This window comes from Helicoverpa armigera, chromosome 9, assembly GCF_030705265.1.
Source record: "Helicoverpa armigera isolate CAAS_96S chromosome 9, ASM3070526v1, whole genome shotgun sequence".
In the NCBI taxonomy this organism is placed as follows: domain Eukaryota; kingdom Metazoa; phylum Arthropoda; class Insecta; order Lepidoptera; family Noctuidae; genus Helicoverpa; species Helicoverpa armigera.
The window spans coordinates 7,513,529-7,536,889 of record NC_087128.1 but is presented as its reverse complement, the minus strand read 5'-3'; the positions used below and the strand labels follow the sequence as shown (position 1 = coordinate 7,536,889).

At 41.2% G+C, this 23,361-nt stretch overlaps 1 protein-coding gene across 4 annotated transcripts in view; it reads left to right on the top strand.

The window, feature by feature from the left end:
- LOC110369917 (inositol-trisphosphate 3-kinase homolog) overlaps positions 1-23,361 on the top strand; it is a 97,815-nt gene that overhangs the window by 64,437 nt on the left and 10,017 nt on the right. Inside the window, exon 1 of one of the 4 annotated variants that reach the window (XM_021325554.3) lies at positions 464-758. The exons of the other annotated variants lie outside the window; for them this stretch is intronic. Coding sequence (XP_021181229.1) covers positions 618-758 — 141 coding nt within the window. The 5' untranslated portion in view covers positions 464-617. Of the gene's footprint in view, positions 1-463; positions 759-23,361 lie in introns of those variants that run through there. 4 annotated transcript variants of the gene reach the window in all.

Sequence of the window (23,361 nt, the reverse complement as noted above, 5' to 3'; positions counted from 1 at the left end):
TATTAAAAATGGTTTTTAATATAAAGATTCCAAGAAACGAGATAAACAAATTTTGATTCCTAATAATTTATATTTATCAACTTAGGCATATGCCTTGATATACCAAAAGCGAATAATTCAAACAAAACCCTATCTTACTTGCACAGATAACATAGTCTTTTTAGAATAATAATTATCAATCAGTTGATTTTGCAATACCAGTTACATTTTTTAAATATTCAAAATGTCAAACTCCTAAAAAAAATAATGATACCTACCTAATGCAAAAATGTCACGAGAAAACTTCATGGAAAGCTCTCGAATAGTGTACAACGGAGAGCATCTGTCATTTTTATCAAGTACTGGTCATCAAATACCGTGGTCGCAGTAAAAGCAGGTCATGTTCGTGGGCAGCAGCCGCCGGATGGAACAGGGAAAGTCACTCGAGCGTGGATAAACTTGTAGTTTCTTTTTTGCAAACGTAGCTTGCTGGGTACGCATGCGCGGGGCGCGCGATACGTCAGTGTTGCATGGAACCAACGTTCACTTCGGACGCGCGACTGGCGCTCGTGTCTATGACGCCGTTTGGTGCTTATGAATAAAGAACAAGTGTTGTGTGTTGCTCGTGTTGGATTGCGATGAGCGGGGCAGGGGTGGCGTCCCGGACGGCGGCCGAGTCCGTAACCCTGCCGGCAGAGTTCCCGGTCCGGCTCTACATGCGGGCTCTCCGCCAGTATCAAAAGCTCCTTGACCTAAGACGCCTATCATCCAAAGACAAAGTAAGCATTGTCGTCACTACATCGATATTATTGTTCGACAGAAATGTTTTGTCAACTATTTACTTAAGTTAATGTTATGCATGGTCTTACACATTCTTGTGTTTGACCTGTCAGCTACGCATAAACAGGGCTTTTTTTGTGTCGTTTTTTGACACATAGTAATTGAATTTGAGTACCTACACAAGCAAGTTTTATGTAATGCCGTTAAGTAAGCATAATCTTTTGTGTGCTTTGATTGTTTTTTTTTTTTATAGTACGTCACTCACATGAAACATTATACTTGTGTACGTTGTCTGTACCAAGTTAAAAAAAAATCTGAGAATCGGGGAATCATGGTTTCCCGTTTTTGATGCGTTAATATGGATCACCTTGACTTACAGGAACTATTAGAATATTTCAGTCTGGTTTTTACATTTTGATCACTTTATAAGGAAAATTTTAATGCGTTGATGAATAGTTTTGCTGACGTCCGTAACTTGCATGAGTCAATGTTCAATATTCAGTATAAACCGTAATAATGTATCCTTTAGTTAGCAGTGGTAGGTAACTGCTTAAATAAGCTGAAGGACTTGATTCACGTCCGTCAAGTTCACGATTTTGTTTTGCGTTTCTTTCAACTACAACATTCTACTCTACGTGCCTCTTTCCTCATCAAAGGACCGTTCACTTCTCAAAATAGGCGGGTTCGACCTGACTGGCCACTGCTATTAATATAGTAACGAAAACTAGTTAACGTGGCCGCATAACTCAAATTATTCTAAAGTCGAAGCAAACTGTTTATATGAAGATTTATAAATGAGCTAACACACTATTGATTCTTTGTAGATTTGTATGTTAATTTCGATATTGTGATTATTCGCATAAAGCAGTTGACGATTGGAGGCGGAGCTTTTAAGCTTATCGCGTAGTTTGATCGTGGGACAAATGATCTGTTGTATCGTTTAGCGAGTCGTTTAACGAGTGAGGTAATCTCGGCCGGCCACTCGGCAGAGGGTTTTATCAGTTTCAAGGTTGTGCGCCGACGCCGCCCACTGCCTCTAATGAATTAATTCCAAGCCAACGATTGAATATTTACGTCATTCAAACATTTGCATTTTAGTTTACTTAGTGCATGATGTTCGAGATTGCACCAGGTACCTATTGTATTCAATTATTTGGTTTCAATAACAGAACTCAATATGTATAAATCATTAACCTCTTTCAAGACTGTCATGTGCTTCGTGTGCTTCTCTGTTTGAGTTATTTCGAAGTTCTACGTTTGCTTATAATGAAGTCAAAAACGACTAATCTTTAGAATCAATTTGAATAATATTTTGATATTCGATTCCACGGATATGTCGCATTTCCTACTGTCGGCAACTTCTTTGAGCTAGTCTTTCTATTCCGTTGCTACTCCAAACCAGTTCTTTGACCTCTTATCAAGCTCTGTATCTAAATACCACGTGTTTAAAAACTATCGTGGTAGGTATTAATATTAGTATTCAGTAATTATGCTCTATTATGCAATTGCACTTCAAACACGTCTTTATAATTACAGTAGCACGTGCACATAATATTACGTGCATGACCTTGCTCATAATTATTATTAATTAATTTAATTGGACCATAATATTATGTAATGAAGAACATCAATCTCTATTATTGAAGTAGAAACTCAATTCAACATTGTTTACCTCTGGATACGAATAAATTATAAATCAATTGATTAATCTGTCTGTTCTTTATTGATACCAACATGAATATTATATGGTTCTGTTTTAAATATTTGAGAGTCCTAATTCTTCAGACCTATCCGTGCCACTTTAAAAGTGACTAGGTTTAAGAGGCATACGTTCAGTAAGTACACATGCATACTTACGTACCATACTTATAAAGGGTTTGTTTATACACAGACTACACATCCTAACCCGACTAGAAGGATTCAGACCCTATGATTGGAAACCGATATGTTTTTCACAAAATGCACAAAAATATGTAAAAAAATTACAATAGTTTAGCTTAAAGTTGTCATATGTCTCTGTCTGGTTTTATTTTTAGAATAATCTGTAATTCTAGTGAAGTTTAATTTGAAGGAGTATAGTGACCGTCAATGTTGAACCTCCTTCCTGCAGGTTCCATCATCCAATCAGCTTTACGATACAAAAAATTATAATACCTAATGTAACTACTACTGTCGTTCGATATCAGAAATACATTTACATACAAAGTTTAATTTAAATACTATTAAAACTAGGTTAATTAGTATAAAATGCAAAAGTTATTAGATTTCATATCCGAATTTGCAGACTTTAAGATGCATCTCTGAAATGCTACTTAAATGTCTTGATAAAAGTTGTCCGGCCTTTTGATGAGATACACGTGTAGAGATGTCCAACACCTACATGCTGAGTACTGCATAAAATAACTACCGAAAATGGACACTTTTAATTTCGAAACTACCGGTTTGGACTCTACTTACCTACGTCAAAGCTACTTAAAAAGTAGCGCACGGTTTTTAAATGGTTCGATTTCGTGACCACGTTTGGAACGGATTGTCGTCATAGTAGATAAGCTTTTGTCAACTGTCAGTAAATGACAGATCGATAGAGTGGGCTCGGACAGGCCTCTGACGGAGGCATCGCCCGATGTGGCGGTATAGCATAACAAACAAGAGTGACCATGAACAGTAGGTATGTGTCGGGCATGAATTCGAACATTTGAAATTGAGGTTCCAAATTCGAGTTGTGGCAAGATATGCTGACCGCACACCATAGTGTACGAATGTTGATAGCTGGCGGGCACGTCACGTCGCCTTTCCGCGTCCGGCAACTTCCTGCCGCCCGCGTGCCGCAGCGGGCCGCTTGCGCCCCGCACCAACAACACCGACAGTCTGCATTCTGCTGATTAGACACTTCCGTACACAAGTGACGAACTCGATTGAACAACGGTTCTGTTGCCTTTTATACCCCTATAAAAGAGCAGCTTGAGTACCAGCAAAGTTGCCAGAATTAATTTTCACATCGTCTTATCTTATTGTTCACTTAGAGAAAGTGTTATACAACGTTTGTTTTATCAATGGAAGTATAGCCAAGGATTTACTTAGCACAATAAATTCCTCGAGAAATGATGTTTGTCGTCGTTGTAGATGTTTGACTAATGCAAACGTAGAGCATTCTAGATGGTCTCTGCACGACCTGAGTTTTGTTAGCAGTAACCAACGGAAAATTATAAAATTGCTGCAGTAAAAAATAACTGTAACGAGTTTCACGAGGAATCAAAAAATGTGGACAGTTAAAGCTTTCGATTTACAATACCGGTCCCATAATAAAACGAATCCTGTTCTGAAGTGCACATAAAGTTAAAATTAAAGTTTGATGATAAATAAATACAAAATATTTTTAAGGTTTAAGGTTAAAATATTCTAGCAAATTCTTCTTCTTCATTATATTAGAACACTAATTTGCCTTCATTTAGTTAGACGGCATATTTATGGCATCGTAATCCATTTATTGGATTTCTTTTTATCGCAGACTAAACTCGCTTTTATTTTTATTGTAAAGTACCTCCTGTGCTCGAAATAGGTATTGCGATATCTTTAGAACCCTTCCAAACTTGTTTGTAGCTATAAACTTTAGCAGTCAATGTGTCTTGGAACGGAACTACTTTTTTATTATATTTTTTACTACATGTTATAGACCCGAATGGTTATTATTAGAAAAATATAGATAACATGTTTTGATGTATGGTCAAGCATAATCCTATTAGTAGATGTATCACAAAAAAAACTTTTTGACTGAAACAGTTCTGGCATGCCAAAAATATCACATTGATGTTCTTACACCTAATTTACTCGCGTGACAGCTAGAATGAAATAATTACTATGTAATTTATGCTGGTCTATTTGTTTCTTAAAATAGAAAAATTCGTCACAAAAGTTAACATTTGTCTGTACTCGGACTGATTGTATGTCGTTAACTTGTTAAGTAATACAGGTAAAATTAAAAGAAATACTTAGTTTGAGGTTAGCTCATTGTATAAATGTGCGCTACGCGCTACAGTACCTACCTATAAAATTGGCATTCTAAGACAACACAAACAATTGCGATTTATTTACCTACCCTGCTCTAGAAATGAGCTGAGGCTAGAAACCAAGTGGTTTGACGTCTTTTGAAAAATCTGTAACATTGAGCTAACTCAAATAGGTACATAGTTTGACTGTCTCTACAATTTATACAACAAGGATTTGTCTATAATATTTAATTGTTTTTGGATAAAAACGAGCACTTACTCATAACGGCAGACAATTAGAGTAACAGATGTCGTCTTTTTTAAGGTTTTAGTCATAATTCTAATTACGTCTATTCTGAACGTGGCCGGTATTGTTACTATTCGCGGGAGTAACTAACAATGTATTTAGGTAATATAAACTGTTCTACTAAACGCGTTTTTCACATATTTATTTTTGAACTTACTGAAGAAAATCCGTGAAAATATTAAAATTAATAATTTTAAAACTTTCCGTACTATCTCTATGTCGTCTTTTTTTAGGCTGGTTAAACTTTTGGATTAAACTACTCCGGTTAAGGGATACGAAATGCAAACCATTACTTTCTCTACTCTCTTACTATGTTCTCAAGCCAAAACCTGATCAGGTTTACATCTTATGGATCTCATGAGATTTACATCTCATGGAGATCAAATTATCCACCTAACACTTACAAACGTACCCTTAGCTGATCCCATTACTTTAAGGCACAGACAATATCGTTCATTAGTTCAAATATCATAATGATCTGTATTATTCAGCCAGTTCAGTTAACAATGATGAAGGAAAAATGATCTTAGTGTCCTCAAAAGGTCAATCCAAAGATATAACCTGGATTTAACATATGGATATAAAGGAAAAGGTGATTGACTGGCTGACACAGGTCAAACAGTTTACGTTAGACATTTGAATTATTTATTAATGTATTCTGCATTGTACAATTTGTTCATACATCAGACAGCAAAACAGATACAACGATTACATAAGACACCCACAATTAATGGTCCTTCTCTACTGAAATTCAATATTATGTTTCATCATGACACATGTTAAACTGAATGGCAAGAAACAAAATAAATAAATATCAGCAATAAAGTCAGGCCATTATTTAATGTTGCGAGATAATACATTCATTATCCTATAAAAATAGTACTGCAATGCTACTTGTGCGTATATTTAAACACAAGATAACCCCTGATGTGATACGTATTAATGTCATTGTTGAATAAGCCGTCTGAGCAGCAAACGGCCGACGGTCTGGGATGTGACGAGCATTGACGCACACGCAACCGATTAAAGTACGGGTCAAAATCTTGTGCCGACGCTTTTATAAATAATATTTATGGGTCATTTACGGGGGAGAACAAAAAGGTTTATTGACTGTGTGAATGTTTAATACCGAATGCCCCTTGAGTTCCTGTTTGTGAAGACCAGCTGCTTCTGAGGTTCATCTCAAATTTTGGCATGTCATTTCTAGATCAGCATTATTTATGGGTCAAATAACTTCTTCATTTGCAAATCATATTTGAAAACAGACTAGAAAATTGAATGAAACAAAGACCGAAGCTAATAATATCCTGCAAAACTTTTGATTAAACAGAACGACATAAGTATTTATAGGTCAAATAGGTAAGTATTTTTGCAGATCTTTTAATGCTGTGTAATCAAACAGTTTTTCTCTTTATGTTTTCAAAGCTAAAAACAAACACATAAGCTGACCACACAGACTAAAAAACACATGGGCAGTGTTCTAATCTTCCTAATCTCATGTAAACGAGTAAAGCTGAAGACAAACACAGGATGTCTAATATTCCTACTGTGCTATGCTTAAAAATAGAGGTGAACGGTCTTGCGAATGATATCCTATCCATAAGCAAATAGAATTAAAATAAATTCACTTAATTATTCACATAAGTTGCAAGCTCATCTGGCTCCTGGTGACTAAGGCCTGCCCCATGAGGGCGAGATTATCATATTTCGTGGTGAGGTTATTGTGCCCGTGACGTCAGCATCGTACGACATCATAAAAAAATGCTTTGTCGTCAGATAGCGTATCACTCACGTTGTTTAAAAAAAATATTGTTTAATATTAAAGGAAAATACGTGAACTCATTATCTAATTTTGTTATGAAACTTTAGATAATTCAACTGATACGCAAAGCGTAGGAGGCGCTATGCCGATGTCGTTGTGATGTTTAATGCCTTCATTATTATTTACATATTTCAACTTGCTTTACTTTTAGGATCTTTATATGTACCTAGTCATAGAAAATCATTTTTAAGCAACAATTTTTAGAAGGCTGCAGAACCTGTTTGACTAGATGCAGCTGGATTAAAAACTTAGATTACATACCTAGACTAAAATTTTACATTTTAGTTAAAAATAACCGTTTTATTTCTTTATATTTTCAACTTACAAACGCCACGTGACGTCTGATGATACCTGCACCTGTTTTTTGGTACTGACGTAGTTCCATACAAGGCAACCACCTTTTATACTTTGCATCTCATTTGAGAACAAAAGATAGAATAATATCAAGTTTTTACTCCGCATCACGACGAAGTACGTCAGTAAAAACTAGATTAACTCTATGAAGACTACATTAATTTAAGTTTAGCCATTTAAAATACATTCGCGGCACAAGTATTCGCTACTTATCTCTAAAATGTTTGAATCCATTTCGATTAAAATAGCTCAGATATCGTCATTCGCCACCCATTAACATAATTTATGCAAGTAGTTTTTTCGCAATAAAGTATCAAGTTTATTTGCTAGTTTCTATTTACTGGGTTATTATGAGCGGGAGCTATTTCTATGTTTATTTAATGTTTGGTTTGTAATGAATTACAAAGCAGTTGACATGTTAGCCGAGTACCTTTTACATCGTTGTGGATAATACCGGAACTGATGGCGCGCCTGCACACTTCCTAGTTGGCACCTTTAACCTGAAGCGTTAACTGCAATGCCGTAAACGTGTAACACTCGATTATTTTATGCAATTTTACATAAAATAAACATGAATACAAATTAATATTACTACCACCTGCAACTTTATTTAGATTATAGCTTCAGGCATTCATAAACAAATTATTAAAAGGTTACAATTTGTTACTAACTAAACTAGACTAAAAATAGGTCTCTAATGATACTTGTTAGCGCAGTTATTAAATATTTTGGCTTTGAAATATTTCAAGCTGTTACAAAATCATGTAATTTCATGCATTTACATTTATATTGGGTGCTTTATCTTATTTTATGCAGTTGATTAACTGGTTAGATAATTCGTTTCAAGTGATATTTCTGATTTGTATGTCCTTTAGTGAAATATGTACGAAACAAATTACACATTAAATACATTAGCACCCATTCGTAGATAATAAATTTAATGAATGAGAAACATGTTTTATTTTTAATATTTTTTATGAAATAATTAAGCCTCACACTTGCTAATTGTATTATATATTCTATTCATTAATATTTTGAGCGGTTGCTAAGCCGAGATTCAACCAGTGTGCGGCACTCTGAGACACAAATGTTTCCTCTAGTCTAGTAAATGTCTAAATAGTCATTACAACATTTCGTACAACAAAGTTATTTTATGAACATTATGAGTAAATCCCCTAGCGTAGTAATTATGTGGTCAACGTTAATCAATCATCGAACTTTGTGTATTGTTGTTTTTGAGGGAAAATGCTACATTTTGTAAAAATCGCTAACGATATTGTTGAATTTATCTGTCCACATTATCGGATGTTGTGTGAATGTTTTAAAATGGGATAATGTTAAATAAACATTTCTTACGTAATAAATTATTATTTTATGTAAATGAGAACAGTACCTAATCTAAACTAATTCTGCAAAACCCGTCATTCGCGAAGGGTCTACAATTTTCGATATTAACAAATGATTAATGTTAGTTGACCCTATTGGACAAAAACATGATTATTATATGACGTCAAAATTATAAGTCTTTTTATTAAGGGATAAGGGCAGACAGTTAATTTATTTTGGTGTAAAATAAAAACTACGTATGTAGGTAGGTACGTATTTGGTGCCAGGATTCAGCAACGTGCAATAAGACGTACCTAAAAGAAACCATGTATTTTGCAACATCTTATTCTAAAGAGTCTGTATTGCTGTTTTATAATTACCACGGACAGATTCTCATTAGAATAACAGTAGCACGCATCACAATTACGCTATCTGCCATTAAGTAAAATAAATAATACAACATACACTACATATTTTCCTTTCTATTTACTAACAAAATACTTAATTTTTCAACGTATTATGTCATTTAGCTCAACGTAGCAAGATCTCCTTGGACAAAAAACGAGTACATTTGTTAATTGTTTTTTTTTTCTAAGCGTAGACGGCGTAGTAGGCACTGGTATGCAGTGATCATACAGGCTGGTATAATACTTATGTGTGATAACATCTGTTTGTTTAGCTACCGATGTTATTGTGCTTGCTAACTGGCAAATGTCTGCAGACTTTGCCCCGGTTGTTTTTATTATTGTTACAGTTTTAGGCAAGTATTTAGCGCTATGAATGAGTACAATGCTCGCGATTATGAATCTACTGCATTCATAATTTATTTTGTTTTCCTCCATTTTAATCTTAATTATACTGATTATGAATATGAAACTTTTGAAATGACTATCGGTCATTATTCTTAAAAAAAATAAACTTTCTTGAAAAATATCAACCAATAATACCTATTAAATTCTACTTCAAATTGTATAAGCAGCCTACCATTGTTTATTCGTACAGAAGACATGTATTATTAATTTGATGTGTTGTAATGCTTGGCCGTCTGTTACCCCATTACGTAACGGGTTTACTCGAAGGACATGCCAAGAGTACGTGCTCCAACGAATAAACATCATCTCCGTACTGAAACTAAAAAAACACATACATTTTACAGTAGGGATAATAAAGTTACTCGTATTTGTACAATGCCATAATTCAAATAGTTCTGCGTCAGTGGAATAAAACAATATGGCGATAATTTCATAGGTACTCGCAAATACAAGAAAATTATTGTTTGTAAGTATGTATTTGCAGGAAATAATTTTGACATGAACGGTAAATTGTGCATTAATATTTTCATTTCAAGGAATATTATTACACATTTTGATTTTCGTTTTGTTTTAATTCAAGTCAAGGAATGCTTTGTCATGGTATGTTAGACAACAGCAACAAACTTGCATTTATTACATTACAGGTGCCCTTATTTCTCACTATTTTCCTTTTATTATCAGCCCATGAACGTCATTATGGCTCTCGTCCTGAAAAAGGTTGACGCACTAAGGGCTTACTCATACTGAACCTAAAAACACGGGTAATTATGATTTATTTCCAAATGTACATTTTACCTCAATTATAGTACTGTTCAATGCAGTGTTGGCTACGAGTAAAATTCATTATAACTTTTTTTATGTACTCAGGTACCTACCGGTAATCGATTTCGCTTCCCATTTAATTCATAGAGGAGCAAAGTCAATGCTGTAATATGTATCTCACAACCAGTTTTACATCGACACCTGACTTGCCGAATACTGATAGTTGATAAACTCTGTCTTATTATGCAGTTGGCATGTTTACTAGCTTCCAAATATTTTACAGTATGAAACGTGTACGCCTGAAGATAAGAAACAATTTTAGGGACAAAAAATGCGAATAAATATTTATGGGCTTCAAGTCAATAAATTTGAGACTGAGTTTCGAAATGTATTGTGAATAATGTGGATGAGGTGACGCAAGCTCTAGCCTTGTGGATGCGCCCCATTTCACAACCACTCCGGTGCACACACGGCGAGCCGCACCTTTGTGATATACTTATATCAATGTACTCGCTATTACTTTACAAACACATGATACTTAATATTCATGCATGCTTATCTCCGCATCGCTTCTTAACTACTTCATTATCTTCAACAAAACATCACGATGTTAACTCTTAATAAAGGCATTTGCCGCCTCCTGCATTCTAATGCTGGGTGCACTAACTCACATAACTAGAGGTCGGTAATATGCGTACATTTTGAAATCTCTTAGTTTTCCGATCACGTTGATGTGCCATATAATTAGAATTACAATACACGAAAATCTGAACATATTAATGAAGTCCTTGAAATAAATTCCAGCCTCTGTACACCGGAATGGTACCTACAATGGTCATTATGATTAAAACTTAAAATACGGAAATTAGTTTTTTTACCTATTATCTTATAAATTAAACTAGTTACACAGACCATAAACTGTTATAATAGTTTTAATGTTTTTGTCGTAATTTAAGTAGGTAAATGGAATTCATACAAGCTTATACATATTGTGATAAAGAAGGTAATTTGAATGTGAAGATAACAATTACATCCCTTTGAATTAGCAAGGGTTCGAATCCGTAAAGCGAATCGAAGGAACAAAATAATAATCGTACCACCCAATCGTTTATGTATTACTTATCCATTGAAATCACAACCGCATTGGCACACCATCGTATTTTTTATTCCACAAGGTTCGCGAACCTCTTCTATGGCTTTGAAAAAATATTACAATTTGGAGTGAGTGAACTTTGATTCACAAGGTTGTATAGTTTTAGTAGTACTTGACATGAAAATATAAATTTAAAATGGGAGCGTACGAGGTTAAAGTAGCGCACGGGTACGGTAAAATAGAAAAAAAAAACGAATTTAAATGAGAGAATTAGTATTTCTCAATCAAGTTATCTATAATCGTTAATCGCAGATAACGTGTTTGTAAATATCACTTGTATAACTGCGTATCTACTCACTAGTAATGTTGGCACGCGTGTTCATTTTCAACAGAATAATCTTGGTTTCGGTCGAGACAAACTAGCTGCTAGACAAACCGATGAGTACTGAGTCTGAAGGCATTCTGAACACATATATCTTTGTATGAACTAGTCAACAGGATATCTTGCAAGGATACGAAGGTACGAGGATGTCAGGATATTCGCAGTTTCCCCCTTCCGCGATGTACCCTGAATTTTGATATACTGTATGAACAAAGTTTGTTGTCATATTGAATTACTTATTTTACATTTTGGCAAGCGTAGCTTCTTTGTCCACTGGTAAGGAAGATTTTTTTATGATTTAATAGCAGTCAGAACCGGAATGGAAAATTAATGCTGAGAAAATTGTTCAGGGTTTTCTTATCCGTTCATGTCGAAATAATATAAAGTTGAATAGTATTTTTATACTTTAATAACAGAACCTTTAAGTATGTACCTACCTACACCAAACCGGCTGGATATCGCAAAATAATAACGGTACTAAATCGATAAGTAATGCCTTCAAAACAAAACAGTCAACAGTAAGGATACCCCGAAATTGCAAGCAAAAACAGCCTCCAAAGTTTTACACGGCGAAACATTATAATGAAGTAATACTTGAGTACTTACTGACTCTCAAGATTTCTAAAGAAGAAAAATATCTATTACATAATACCTTGTTCTTATAGTATTTACATAGGGAAATGAGCAAACGATATTGTCATGATAAGTAACTTATTCGTCACTGTGTTTTTCCCATATAATTGTAAACTTTTCAAAAGAGTTTTGTCTCAAAGTGCATTTAGCGATGAGTGGTACATGACGAACTCTTTTATCTTAATCGTCTATGAATTAAGTTGTGTATGCTTTTGCTTATGATCTTTTTTTTTGGCAGGGGGAAAATCCTCATGGACTTCCCTCCACCTGGGGTCGGTGGAGGGGGTGTGCCGGACTCTTACCGGCTAAAAACCCACCCAGTGTTGCCTTCTATTACCTATTGTCGAGGGCACGGGTATCGCCAAAGCATTCTTCCGCACCCCCGACAGGTATTTGGCCCGCCAGATGTTCGAAGGCGGGCCCCGTCAGCCTCTGTGGCCGTCACCCAGCGGCCACAGCAAACTCCACTAAGAGAGGCGCGCGCAACACAACGCCACCGTCTCGAGGCCTGTTACTGATCGGACGACAGACGCCCCTAGTCTATCGCCCGCAGGCCGCGCCCTATGGTGGCCGGAGATCAGCCACCCTGCGACGCCCACCACGTCTGCTGCGGGCGGGGAGAGAGGAAGCAGTTTCTCTCTCCCTTTCCGCCGCCTCCTTTAAAACCATCACATCCTCACAAAAGGAGGCGACGGCGTTCCACCCTTCTTCGCTGCCGACCATGCAGGACACGACAGCCGGCAGCGAAAGACTTCCCGCAGCATCTACTACTGCCACTAGGTCACGGCGCTGCGTTGCCCATGCTGGGCATTCCAACAACGTGTGCAGCGCCGAGTCTTCGGTGCAGATACCACAGTGGTGGCATTCGGGCGTGGGCTCCCGGCCTATGCGACACAGGAACTTTCCGAAACACCCATGTCCGGTAAGAACCTGTGTCAGGCGGAAGCTGAGGGCACCGTGGCTTCTCTCCAGCCACTCCTTCATAACGGGCCTGACCGCCGCGACGACGGCGTGCCCTGCCGTGGGTCGCGCAAGTCGCTGCTCCCATTCCACCATTAACACCTGGCGGAGCTCTGCCCTGCGCGCCTCAACTTGTCGAGGCACGAGACACTCACCCCGCTGCACTGCTTCCTCGCGCCATGTATAGAGTGACGCGAGGACTTTCCCGTCTAGGTCCCATGGTGGGGATCCGGCTAGGAGGCATGCCGCTTCAAAGGAGATCGTACGGTATCCCCTTATGACCCTGATGGCCATCGCTCGCTGAGGTCTTCGCAGCACTGCAAGATTGCGGGCCGTCAGGGTGTTCGCCCACACTGGCGCGGCGTAGAGCGCCATCGCCCGCACGACCCCCATATAGAGCCTCCGGCAGGAGGTATTGGGTCCCCTGAGGTTGGGCAGCAGGCGTGAGAGCGCAGAAGCTGCGGCCAACAATCGGGGAGCAAGACGTTGGAAATGCGGCCCGAAGTCCCACCGACTGTCGAGAACGAGACCGAGGTATTTCATCGTCGATTCGACAGCGATGGTGACCCCTCCTACTACGATGCTAGACCCCGGAGGTGGCTTCTTCCTCGGCCCATGGAAGCAGAGGGCCTCAGACTTGTGCAAGGCCACCTCGAGGCCAAGACGCCGGATCCTACCCACGACCTGCGCGACACTGGCTGTGGCCCGAATGGCCGCCTGTCGGTACGTCTTCCCACGTGCTGTTACTAGCGTGTCGTCAGCGTAGCATATCACGCTGACGCCGTGGAGAAGCGCACCGCGCAGGACCCAATCGTAACCAATGTTCCACAGGAGAGGGCCGAGAACCGACCCCTGAGGAACACCACACGTCATCTCTCGACGACCCCATCCTTCTCGACCCGGGTACACGACAGCTCTTTCCGACAAATAGGCCCCGATTATGCGACGGAGGTACACTGGCACTCCATGATAATGGAGCGCCTCCTTTATGGTATTCCAGGGCAGGGTGTTGAACGCGTTGGCGATGTCGAGTGACACCGCCAAGACCACCTCGCCCCGGGCGACTGCTTCCTCCGCCAGGACCCTCACGCGCATGATCGCGTCAACTGTTGAACGCCCCTTACGGAAACCATACTGGTTGTCCGCCAGATCCGGCCCCTCTCCGGTCATGTGCTGAATAAGGCGGTCGGCGATGATTCGCTCAAAGATTTTTCCCACCTCATTCAGCAACACAATGGGCCTGTAGGCAGATGGTGAGTCTGCGGGGCGTCCCTCCTTCTTGAGCAGGACCAGCTTTCCGATCTTCCACTGGTGGGGAAATTGACCCTGCTGCAGACATGCGCTCAAGAGTCCTGCAAGTCGGGGCCCGAGAGCCTTTATGGCCAGAGCCCATACTCGGCCTGGAATGCCATCGGGCCCTGGGGCGGTGTTTTTGATACGAGCGACCGCCACTCTCAACTGTACCTGGGTCACTTCGGGCACGTCGTCGTCGTCGACCTCTGCGTTGGGCATGCTCCAAGGCGGAACCATGGCGGGTGGGTTATGCTCCGGTCTCAGGGGGAATAGAGCGCCAACCACATCCTCCAAAAGTTGTGGCTGCAGAGTCTGGGACAGTGGGGGAGCCCACTTGCGCAACTTACCCCTGACCATACGGTAGGGGCGACCCCAAGGGTCACGGTCTAATGTCGCCAGTAGTTCCCTTTGAGCCTCTGCTTTGGCCTTCCCGATTGCCAGCTGGAGAGCGCTCTTTGCCTCCCTGTAGGCCTCGTAGAGTTCCGCCTCTTCGGCCGTCGCTGTAAAGGGGCGACGGCGTCTTCTTCGGTACCTGGCATACTGGCGGCGCACTTCCACACATGTGATGCGCAGCTGTGCAATCTCCTGTGACCACCAGTATACCTGGCGCCTGGATGGTGTCGGATGTACTCGGGGCATAGCACTGTCGCAAATCTGCGACATGCTCTCCTGTAACCACTCCGCTTCTTCTTCGATGTTTGCAGGCCTGTCCGGATGGTCTAGCCAGGCCTGCACAATAGCGGCTTCCACGAGAGCCTCTCGGTCCAGCCGTTTAAGTGCCCAGCGCGGGCCCTCTCCAGTGCCCACCGGGGCTGCTTGAGCCGGCCCGCTTGAGGTATGAGTGGAGATACTGAAACGGATGTATCTATGGTCAGACAGCGTCTCCACCTCCTCCAACACGTGCCAGCCCTGGACGCGGCATGCGAGCACAGGGCTTGCGAAAGTGAGGTCTACTATAGACCCACCCAATTGTCGCACGCACGTCTGTACGCAACCCCGGTTCAGGAGAAGCAGGTCTTGCTCGACCGCCCACTCCTCCATTAACTCTCCCCGCACATTTGTAGTCGGGGAACCCCAGGCAGTAGACTTTGCATTGAAGTCCCCCAAAACGAGAACGGGCCGCGGTCGACTACGACTTATAACCGTGCTCAACTCTAGCATGATCACCTCGAGGTCGGCGAGGGAAAGGCTGGGGGCAAAGTACACCCCCGCAATCAATAATTCACCCCACACTGCTGTGACATAGCCCCGCCCCCGGGTGACGACCTCAAAGGATGGGGTGTCCACAGCAATTCTTGCTATGAGCGCCACCGAACTGTTGCTGTCGCACACCCAGTCATCCCTAGGTGGCACATAATACGGCTCGGCGACGACTGCGACGTTGATCATCCACTCCGCCATACTCTGGAGCAATAGATCCTGAGCCCTGGCGCAGTGGTTGATGTTTGCTTGGAGGAATCTACGACTTAGGGCCATTATTGTGTGTCCATGGTAACCTCCTCGAGCGTCGGTGGATCCAGTGCCGCAGCCGATGGGTGAACCGGCTGTGAGGGACCACTCGTTTCCATCTGCGAGTTATCTGAGTTACTACTAGCCGGCGGATGAACCGACTGTGTGGTAGTGACTCGTGATGTTCCTCTCTTGTTTGACTTGGGCCTCGCGCAGACCTTTGCCCCAGTCTGATGGTCGGCTGGTTTGCCGGATGCTGCACAGAGTACGCAGTGAGGCTTGGCTGTGCAGGAGGCTGCCTTGTGCCCAAGTTGGCCGCAGCGGAAACAAAGCTGACTGCGGTCGACCCCCGCGGTACACTGTACCCCCACGTGTCCCTCTTCCAGGCAACGGTAACACCGAAAAGGTTTGGGTGCCAGAAGCGAAACTTGTGCTGAGACCCAACCCACAATCAATCTCCTTCCATTTGAAATCCTGTTGGCTGCCGATACGGGGCAGCTTACCAGAACTTTCCCTAGGCCAAAGGCTCCTCTTCTAATACTTCCCGCCTTTATCTGCTCTGGCAGACAGTTTCCGGCCTTTGAGATGGCCCCGATAACCTCGTCTGTGGTGACAGAGTCGTCCAGGCCCGAAATGAGTAAGTCTGCACACTTCGTGGGCCTGGAAACTCGAACGTCTTCCTGTCCTAGTGAAACCCTAAGTCTTTCAGCAAGGGCATCAGCTTTAGGGCCACTAGTGGCACCGGAAATTTCCAGTAGTCGGGCACCGGTTGTGGTTGTTTTGCACCGGATGCCCGAAATGCCGAGGTCACTTAGCGAGATGTTCGCTTTCGCCCGTGTTAACACCTCAGCATATGTGAGACCCCGCTCCTCCGCCCCAGGCTGTAGTGTAATGACCACAGCCGTCGAACGAGGGGCACGTAGCCTCACAGCCTGTTTTTTCACCGCAGACTCTGTTGGCTTAGCCTTGCGGCGGGCGTTTTCCTTCCGACGTCCTCGTCGAACCGTTGTCCATTCCACCTCATTCGTTGTGGCGCTCGACGGTATTGGGCGAGTCGCTTGTATTAGCGACGTTCCGGTGGGAGCCCCGTTACTCGACTTTTCCGTAATCTTCGCCTTTTTCTTCCCCTTTCGATTTGGGGGTATCACCCCCGGGGTTAACGTAGCCGACTGCGCCTCATGTTGAACACGGTGTGCTGTGGCTTTTGCCGCATAGGACGGCGCTGAAGCTCTGCGTTCATCAGAAGCAAGAGGAGGGCGCAAGATCTTGCCTTCTAGTACCGAAAACCGAGCGTTGAAACTCGCCATCTGGCGCATCAAGCCGGCTAACTCCGACTCTTGGGGAGGCTGCTGCTTTGTGGGCTGTAGTTCTGGCAGCGTCTGTGTTTGCAATTGAGGCAAACCCACCTCCCTTCTGAGGTGCTCACGACGGAAATTTGCCATTTCCGCCTTGAACTCCTCATGCTCCTTGCGGAGCTCCGCCATTTGAGCAGCTAGTTTGGCATTCTGTGCCCGTAACAATGCCGCCTCTTCGTTTGTCGTACGGGTGAGGAGGGCCTCAGCACTCTCCTGTATTGAGGCTACAGCCTCTTTAAGTGCCTTTTTGCAGACGCCACTGAGTCCCTTTGAGACTTTCCCCACCCTTTGGATGGCCGCTACGGCGTCCATCATTCGTCTGTTGAGATCTATGGCAGGCAGCTCTTCTGCTTCCACGATCACCTCTGAGGCAGCAGACAACGACTCTGAAAGCCGGTTGACCCTACCTCCTGCTACTTTTCTCGTAAGAGCAGCAATTTGCTGCTCGTCTTCCGCCTGCTTTTCGGCGGCTACTGCCGCCTTCTGGGCAGCCGCTGCCTCCCGCCGGGCCAGGCTAATACCAACATATTTGCCGGTTGTAGCTGGCCTACCCCTCTTTGTGTCCTTTTTGGCACCGGCTTTGGAGGCCGGCACCGACACTTCGCTCAGGGTCGTGTCTGATCCTGAGTCAGCGCCTGGTCTGGGGCGCTTGAGCTTACGAGATGAGCTGATGCTCGCCGTGCTCATGAGGCTTTCGTTGTCGGAGTCCGACAATATCCCCACGCTTTCTACCAGTACCTGAGGTACTTTTTCACCTTCACTACTAACTTTTCCTTTATTTTTTATTTGTAAGAATTTTTCCATATTAAATCCCACGATCATGAGAGCATAAAAAACGTCCTTCCCCGGCAGTGGCCTCATACCGGGGCAAGCCTACATACTGTTGGGGGCGGCTGGCCCCAACAGGTGGGAGCGCTAATGACCGTGCCCCCCACGGCCATTCATCCCCTCGCCGCGCTCCCGAAACTTGGGATTAGGTGGTTTTTTATCTTAGAGGTGTCCTTCCTCTGGGCCGGGCGGTTAAACCAAGCCCTCGGCGGCGGCATTAGACATGCCTCCGTCTGCTGTCCGGCCATCCCGGCTCAACAGACCCGCCGAACGGTTTGCTCTTCGATAAACGAGGAGACAAACGAGCGCCGCTTCGGTGCGCCTGCACCTCTGCGGGTGTGGCCGCATCCTTGCCAGGTCCGCGAGCGTGGACTCTGCAAGAGCGGCCCCTCCCTGGGTCCCTCTTTGTCTGGCCTCTCCCCTGAACCTTTCCGGCATGAGTAACTCTACCGGCAGAGCTTCAGGATCATAGAGGCACGCAAGCCCCACCACGACGACAACGTGGAGACACCCTCGGTGGGGTTGCTTATGATCTTGATGTAACCCTTAATGATGTGTTATGACACCCTCGAGCAATTACATATATTTTTAGCTACGTTTCACACGTGACGATTATAGTATCTCATAATAACAAATGTGTTTAGGGTCTCTGTTTCAATGAATAGTCAAAGAAAATTGGAGGAAATATCAGAATGGAACTATGTTCCGCTAGCAATTTCACCCGCATCCCGGGTGGATTTTTCTACTTAGAAATGTACAGCATACTTATAGCCATCTGCGACAAATGCCCAGGAGTTCCTATGCTTAAGCACTTCAAAGCCAAAAAACTGTTTAGCTTCATAATTGAAATGAGAAACTTTTACCGCATTATTCATTCATATTTAATGAAATATAGATTCAAAAGATTGCAGATCACTAAAGTAGAGATCATTCGTATCCTTAAATACCACTGCCTCGTTTAGCTCTTGAGCGACTAATTATAAAGCGAGCAGAGGAGTTATTAAGCAAGGTGTAAAAGGTACTTTGTCATTCGCATGACTAATAACTAATAATTCTCGTAGTTACGTCCCCGTGCGTAATAATTAATAAGCATGGGCGTAGCCAGCTTTGGGCTCAGGGTGGGGCAGCAGTCAACTTATCCCCCGGGGAGGGCGGGGGCCCTCCGATTTTTGTATCTTGAGCCGTTAATCTCAAACTTGTTAATCTCTTAATTTTAGAGGTTTATATTTTCAGGTACAGAAAATAAACAATCACACACAGGACAAAAGCCAAAAGTAAGGGCATATAGTTTCTGCATACGCGAGCGAAGCGAGCGCGAAATTTTTATCGGACTTAAACCAATTATTACGTAAAATTTAGCCCAAACGTACTTAACTTTTTGTTTGTTGACAAATGCAAAAATAAGGGCACATACTTTCTGAATACGCGAGCGAGGCGAGCGTGAAACTTTTATAGGAGTTAAACCAAATATTACGTAAAATTTAGCCCAAACGTACTTAACTTTTTGTTTGTTGACAAATGCATAAATGAGGGCATATAGTTTCTGAATACGCGAGCGAAGCGAGCGCGAAATTTTAATTATTTTTTAAAACTCAAAACCCAAAAACTACGTAAAATGTCGCCCAAATATACATTTTCATGAATGGGGGGACTAGGTCTAGGACTAGGTCGACACACCCGATTTACGTCCATACGAAAACCCCCTCGCTCGAATAGATAAGTCGCTAAAAATATAGTTAGATAACGTATAGCAACGTCGCGCAGCTAAGCTTCGCGGGCCACTCGAAATGCCTCCAGGGACCAAAAGTGGTCCGCGGACGACCACCGGTTAAGGTCGTACATGGCTGGGCAAGCAAAATAGCGAGCACGGTTTTTACACTAAGATAAAATTGCATTTCCGAAATTTTGATCACATCTACCAGTTCCATCTCCTTCAATGCATTATTTTTTGCTCGGCTCGCTACGCCACATAGCAACTATTCTTTTAGGGAATAAGTACGGCTCGCTTTCACATGACGCGCGCACCGCGCACATTCGGAAACTCGAACGTGCATTTTGTTTTGATCGCGCTCTTTTCAAAGTCGACAATTTTTTTATGCAATAACTTACGGATAGTACATATGTTGTTGATGTTGTTAGTTAGAGTTAGTAAAAAAAACATTGTTTAATCAGACACCTTGTAGGTCAGAGCCAGGGCCCAGGGTGGGGCAAGTGCCCCAGCTTGCCCCAGTGTGGCTACGCCCATGTTAATAAGACTGGTCTGACGGCTCGCATTCATTACTCAGAGTAAACGTAGCGGTTTTACAAAGAATGCTACTAAACTACGTACAGGTATGAAAACATTTGTATGTTTGAGATTACTGATCGAATATCTGGCCCATATTTATAGATCCATGTAGGTAGGCTAGTAAATTGAAATGATGAACAGTAAATTCAAAAGATATGCTTGCGCATTCACAAATAAATATTCATATTTTTATTACAATACTAAATTATGTTTTCTTAACTGTTCCACTGTTAGTTACTGACCAGTTTAACATCAAATACATAACAAAAAACCTTGGAGCAAAGAATTCATATTTTTAGAACTTAATTAATATAAGCTCCAATAATAATATAATCGAAGGCTATAACTATAATTATTATATTAATAATAGACGTTAACATTTTTATTGTTGTTATTTATTGTTCGTCATAGTTTTCTCACGAACTTAATGTCAAAAACTATCGTGAATAATGATACTAAATTACAGCAATTGTTTAACAGATTAAGATGAATATTATCATTATTTTTATTGGACGCTACATAAATATTTAAATTGCGCAAATTCAACTAGCATACTAGAAACATTATTGAATAAAATAAGGTAAGTAGAAGCACAAATTATTGAGTTAATAGTTCTATACTACTACCGAGAACAAAAATGGGATAAGGATGTTTTATTATCTTCCAAGTGGTCCTAGCCAAGTAGCCAACATCATAGTTCCATTGAAAACAACAGCTAGTTGTATTTCGTAGAATAATAGTAAACTACATATCTGCAAAATGATTCATCGTCCCGCACACGTACGTACTCATAAAATTCAATGCTTCCTCTATAAGTCAACAACATTGTTTAGCACGCAAACAGGCAACCTTCTATCGATTAAAACCCGTTGGATAAAACTTTACAAACAAATTAAATATATTATTTTCATTAATATTTGTGCCATAAACATTTCGCAACGCAGAAGCAGATTATTAAACCCATTAAATTAATTTTAACTACAAAAAAACTACATCGATGTTTTTTCACACGGAAAAAAAACGTATTTGTGAAACTAGAATAGTACGCACAAGGTGAAACAAATATGTAAATTTCGTATAAATTCTATATAAATAAAGTTAAACAAAGCAATTACGTTCCATCCTGAAAACATGGAATTCTAGGGATTAGTCAATGTCATGAATATTCAGTGATGAGAGGACTATTTATTCGCCCGAGTGTTTTCAATAGCATAGAGATATTTCATACAGTACTTGCGCCTGCGGGGTAGACACTCGGAGATGCTCATGAATATTTATAGTTCAGCTGATGTCCTTTGACTTTCATCTGCCTAAGAAAAAAGTCTATGAATAAATTAGTGCGATGAATTGATGCTTGGTCAGGTTTAAGTAGGAGTCTGCTTAAAGACATTTTGGATTTATGAGAGCAAGATGACTACACACTGTAGCTGTGTTGTACATTCAGAAAGGATTCCATAAATAAAGTGACAGAACTGTTTTGAACTTAATTTCATTCTTATAAGAATTAACTTAAATAAATATGACTTGGATACTTTAGTTATTATTAAAATTTAAAGGCAACTTGAACAACACTAGTGCATTTGATGGTTGGTGTAATTAACTTGACAAGGAAAAATTCCTTATGCTTTAGTCATACCTGAATATAAAACGTGCGGAAAATAAGCAACATTCAGTCGGGACCATTATTTGCGTCATTTACAAACTGCAGTTTTGAAGACTCATGCATTTACAATTTTAGATACAATAAGTAGATAGATTAGTGTAAGAACTCAAGTTTCTATGATAGTGTGCAACAGTGCCTTGGCCCTATTAGCCGGCCTCATTTATCCTCAAGCCATGGTGAGCTTATCTTCCGCTACAGACCACACTTGGCCTGTTATTTTGTATTCGCAAGCACAGATTTCCGCTTGCCGATATTATTAACATTTGACCCCGAATTTGTCGAGTATTGTCCAACGTTTTGTGCTAACCGGCTGCACAATATGCTTTTAGACATACTAATTTAATGTTCGGTATCAATTAGTTTATATTTAGAGAATAATTATGGTAATTTTTAAAATGGTTGAGACATACTCGTACATAATTGGTTGATGGGTTGCAGAAGACCGTAGGCCAATTAAATAATTAATGCAATAAAAAAGCACTCTGACACTAGGATAATGGCTGGCCAACTTTTGAAATCCACACGTGATATTATTTAAGTTTGCAACTGTAAAGGACTAAGCAATCTATAACTCACGACTTCATAGAACCCAACACAGCTAAGGCAAGGCTGCGCATAAAGCGACGAAACTCATTTAGTAATTATCAAAACAAAACAAATAATAAAGAGACAATTACGCAACTAAATTTAGCTCGTGGCATATGAGCTTCTAGTCGTTCGTACATATATGATATGATTATGGTAATTCGTTAGCTGTGGCCCATGCCGCCAGGCCCGTATGGTATGCGGCGTGCCTGCACGGCCGTTTCCTATGGCTAACGGCCTATTGTGAAACTTTTGGGACATCTGTTTACTGTCTGTCTGTCTTCATAACATTACGAAAGATTTACTTAGCATTGACACGTACGTATACGTAAGTAGAATATTTACTTAGAAAGGGACTTGTATGTGCGTACAACACACAGGTGTTTTATGGCCTGCGCTTAGAAACACGTTATGTGGCAGCTAAACACATAGGTTTGTTAATTACAGTTACAAATAAAAAACAGAAAACGTCATTACTCAGTATGGATGTACTTATGTAATTGAGTCATTATATGTTAATACAATATTAAACGATTACGTAAATAATGTAATTTAATGCTTGAAATCAAACCTTGACACTTCTCTTCAAAGAATCAAAAATGCCTTTGGTGGTCTTTAGGCCAGTCACAAAACTGTAGTGCAAGTAAAGATGAGTCATAATGATGCGTTACAGTTCTTAAACATTGGTAAGACAGGCGAGCTGCG